This window comes from Plecotus auritus (assembly GCF_963455305.1).
Source record: "Plecotus auritus genome assembly, chromosome: 9".
NCBI lineage: Eukaryota > Metazoa > Chordata > Mammalia > Chiroptera > Vespertilionidae > Plecotus > Plecotus auritus.
In genome coordinates, this window is record NC_137783.1 from 113,559,712 (window position 1) to 113,563,983 (window position 4,272).

At 36.1% G+C, this 4,272-nt stretch overlaps 1 protein-coding gene across 1 annotated transcript; it reads right to left on the reverse strand.

Annotated features, from left to right (window-relative positions):
* Positions 1-468: 468 nt before the first annotated feature.
* On the reverse strand, positions 469-1,401 carry LOC308233406 (olfactory receptor 51B2-like; the record flags this gene model as incomplete). The annotated part of the gene is made up of 1 exon (XM_080640337.1): positions 469-1,401. One exon carries the CDS (start codon positions 1,399-1,401, stop codon positions 469-471), a length of 933 nt encoding a protein of 310 aa, XP_080496463.1.
* Positions 1,402-4,272: the final 2,871 nt, after the last annotated feature.

The window sequence follows — 4,272 nt, forward strand, 5'->3', positions numbered from 1 at the left end:
ATAACAGCAAGACCTCTCTTGTTCTGAATACCTTACTCTCATCTATTTCTGATCTACTCTAATGCCATGTAGTACCAGGGGGAAGGGGGTTCTAAAACTAAGACATAGAGAAAATATCTAAACTGTTTTTTCCACACAGAACTCTATAAGTTATCTCATCCTTCTTTCTTTGTGTAGACCCTGCAATCATTTCAAGTGTCATTGACCTCAAAACCATTAATAGTAATGATTTTTCCAGAATAGAAAATAAAAGAAAATAGCAAACTAATCTACCAAGCAGTGCAACAGAACTAAAGCCAATGTCATTAGTGATGTGATGGGGCAAGGAGCTGAAAATAAGAGGCTCTGTGTCTTTTAAATGACAGGAATCCCAATCCCTCTGATTCTAAGACACTGGTATCATATAGTTCATTCTGCTGAGAAACTCATCTTTCAATGGGGAGAACACCCTAAGTAAATAAATCAAGCTCAAGTTCTATGGAAAGAGAGAAGACGATTGATACCATTCTGAATCTGCTTGGTCTTAATACTATAGATTATTGGATTCATAAATGGGGGGAAGAGAAAATAGACATAACTCATGATGATATGAACTATATGTGGCACATATTTCCCAAATCGATGAATGAGGGTCAGCCCAGTCACAGTGACATAAAAAACCAGTACACAGCTAATATGAGAAACACAGGTGTTTAGAGCTTTTGTCTGCTCCTTACCTGAAGCAATGCCCATAACAGTCTTAAGGATTAGGATATAAGAGATAAGGATAAGCATAGAGTCCAAGAAGCCAGTTAATGAGACCAAGGCTATAGGATAAAGTCTATTGAAAGTAATGTCAGCACAGGCCAGTTTGATCACATCTTGGTGTAAGCAGAAGGCATGGGAGAGGACATGGGACCTGCAGTAGGGGAATTCAGAAAGGGTGATGATTATGGGCACAATAAGTATAAATCCTCTCATTAGAACCCCTAGACCTATCTTCACCACCTTAGCATTGGTGAGAATGGAGGTGTACCTTAAGGGATTGCAGATGGCAATAAAACGATCATAGGCCATAACAAGCAAGACTCCAGACTCCACAATTGAGAGTGAATGGATTAGATAGGCCTGGAAGTAGCAGGCCCCATGGCTAATCTCCCTGTGATCCAGCCATAGAACACCAAGCACAGTGGGCATCGTTGTCAAAGTCACTCCTAGATCTGAGGCTGCCAGTATAGCCAAAAAGTAGTACATAGGCTCATGAAGAATGTGGTCTTTTCTGATAAGGAAGAGGAGAGTGCCATTGCCGAGGAGGATGGAGATATAGATGACAAAAAAGGCGATGGAAATCCAAGGATGAAATGTCTCCAGACCTGGGAAGCCAGTCAGTAGGAAAGGAGCAGCACTAGTGTTGCACCACATGGTAGACCTCTGCATTGAAACAAACAAATAAAAATAAAGTCACTCTAAATTAGCCTTGTCCAGTAGAAGTATAATTTAAGCTACATATGTGATTTTAAATTTTCTAATAGGCATATTAAGATTTTAAAAAGGAAGAGTGACAAATAATTTCAATAATGTAGTTTACTTAATCTGCTATATTCAAAATATTATTTCAAATGTAAGCAGTATAAAAATCATGAATGAAATATTTTACATTTTATTGTACTAAAGCTTCAAAATCCAGTATTTAGTTTACATTTACAAAAAATCCTAATTCAAGTTAAGCATAGGCTACAGTATTGGATAGTACACCTTTAGACTATAAAATTATTTTTTTCATATCATTTAAAAATAAGAAATCACAGTCTTTGTATAGAATTGTGCTAACTTTGTATCCCACCTTCATAATTTTCTCATTTCAGTTGCCTAATTCCGATATTTTCTAACCCTTTATTATCTGGGTCAGAATCTTTAGCTAATGCTTATCCAAATGTCTGACCTAATCTCAACTGAAACCCAAGGTCCTTTGTCCAATTCCAGTTCTGTCTTCTAAATTATGCTCATCTCTATAGTAAGCATCTTTTACATTATAGGAAAGAATTTGGTAGTTTCATTTTGGATTCACCATTCATTCATATTATGTGTTCATTGATTTAATAAATAGGAATTAATGGTAACTACAAAAATGAACATTAAGGGCACAAACCTCATGATCTTGTGAGGAACAAAAAACAACTTTCTCTGGGTCATGCAATCTTTACTTGAATTGAATCTCACATTATAATATTCTATGTGGCTAAATTATTATGCAAATCTACAGGACCACCTCATTTAGGGAGCCCCAAAGAAGGGTGCCTGAAGTCTTTTCAGATATTATCTGACTTCATGGGATTTTTATATTATTAAATTTTATAAAGTTTTACAACTTTCTGCTTCAAGGAAGTATTGCATTTGGCTCCAGAAGATAGAATGTAAAAACTTGAAAGTGACTTTTTCCCCCCCAATTCTTAATGTTTCAATAAAGGCAATTAGATTTGTCTATATTACTCAGTCATCTGATATTTCTTGATTCTTTAAACCTCATAGTTTTGTGCTCAATGCAGGGCATATAGTGGTAAAAAACAAACAAACAAACAAAAAAAACCAGATATTTACACACTTAGTATAGTGGCTGTAATCCTGTATATTGACAACCAACAAATACTGGCAGGGATATGGAGCAACAGAAATTCTCATCCATTGCTGGTGGAAATACAAAATGATACAGTCATTTGGAAGACAGTTTGGTGGCTACATACAAAACTAAATATACTCTTACATAAAATGTAATCATTGCACCTCTTGGTATTTACCCAAAAGCGTTAAAAATTTATGTCTACACATATTCTAAAAGGGAAGGTGGGAGTGGGTGGGTGGGAAGAAACCAACCAAAGAACTTGTATGCATATGCATAACCCATGGACACAGACAATAGGGTGGTGAAGGCCTGGGATGGGGGTTGAGGGTAAGCTAGAAGGGGTCAATCGGGGAAAAAAAGGACATATGTAATACTTTCAACAACAAAGATTTAAAAAACAAAAACAAAAAACAACAACATTGGAAGCAAACAAGATGTCCTTCATTAGATCATTGGATAAATTAACTGTGGTATTCCAAACAATGGAATATTATTCAGTGCTAAAAGAAACTAAATTATCAAGCCATAAAAAGCATGAAGTAAACTTTTGTTCATCTTACTAAGTAAAAGAAGCCAATGTGAAAACACTCCATATTGTATGATTCCAGTTCTATGATGTTTTAGAAAAGGCAGGGACCTGAGACTTTTATTGCCACAAGAAATTGAATTCTGCCAACAATATGAATGAGTTAGGAAATGCATTCTTCTCTAGACCCTTCAAATGAGAGTTCAACACAACCTTGATTTTGTCCTTAAGATTCCCTAAGCAGAGAACCCAGTCAAGCCTGCTAAACTTCTGTCCTACAGAACTGTGTTATTATAAATAAATATTGATTTAACAGCACAGTTTGGGGCAATTCATTACAAGCAATAGAAAACAAAGGCAGTAGGGATTGCTATTATTTATATCTTATCTATTAGTAAAAAGCAATATTTAGTTTAAGTTAATTATTATGTCAATTAACTATTGCCACATGGAAAAGCCATATACAATATACACATTTGTTTTCCATTCATATGCATAGTTCATCTAATTTTTGCTGACCCTGGCAGGGTGCCTCTGATGATTTCTGTCTGTTTTGATCATGCACCTCCTAAGTTTCAGCTGGATTTCTACTCCATCCTATCCTTCTCCTGCTTCTTCCTTTTTGTATCCATTACACTCTTCTTGGGTTTATTGCCATCTTTTCCTTCACTTCACCCCTCTTCCTCTAACTAAGTTCCAGATGTCTTTCCTATATTACCCAGGCTTCAGCACAAAACTTAGCACAAATATTTTGTCTTTCACATTTCTACTATCAGTCCTTCAGACATAGTGTCTTTAATTAACTCATTCAAATAAAACATGGTTGTCCTTCTGTGGCCTATGTGAATCAGTTGGTTGAGTGTTGTCCTGTGCACTGAAAGGTGGCCAGTTCAATTCCAGGATAGGGCACAGGGCACATACCTACCTGGGTTTCGGGTTCAATCCCCAGTCGGGCATATATGGGAAGCAACTGATGTTTCTTTCTCACATTATCTCACAAATGTTTCTCTCTTTCCCTCTCTCTTCTTCTCTCTCTCTAAGAAAACCAACAAAAACATATTTAAAACATGGGTGCACTCCCAATCCAATACTAGCATTGTTTATATTACTAACTGCTATATTAAACATCAATTCTCCTGGAAGAAAT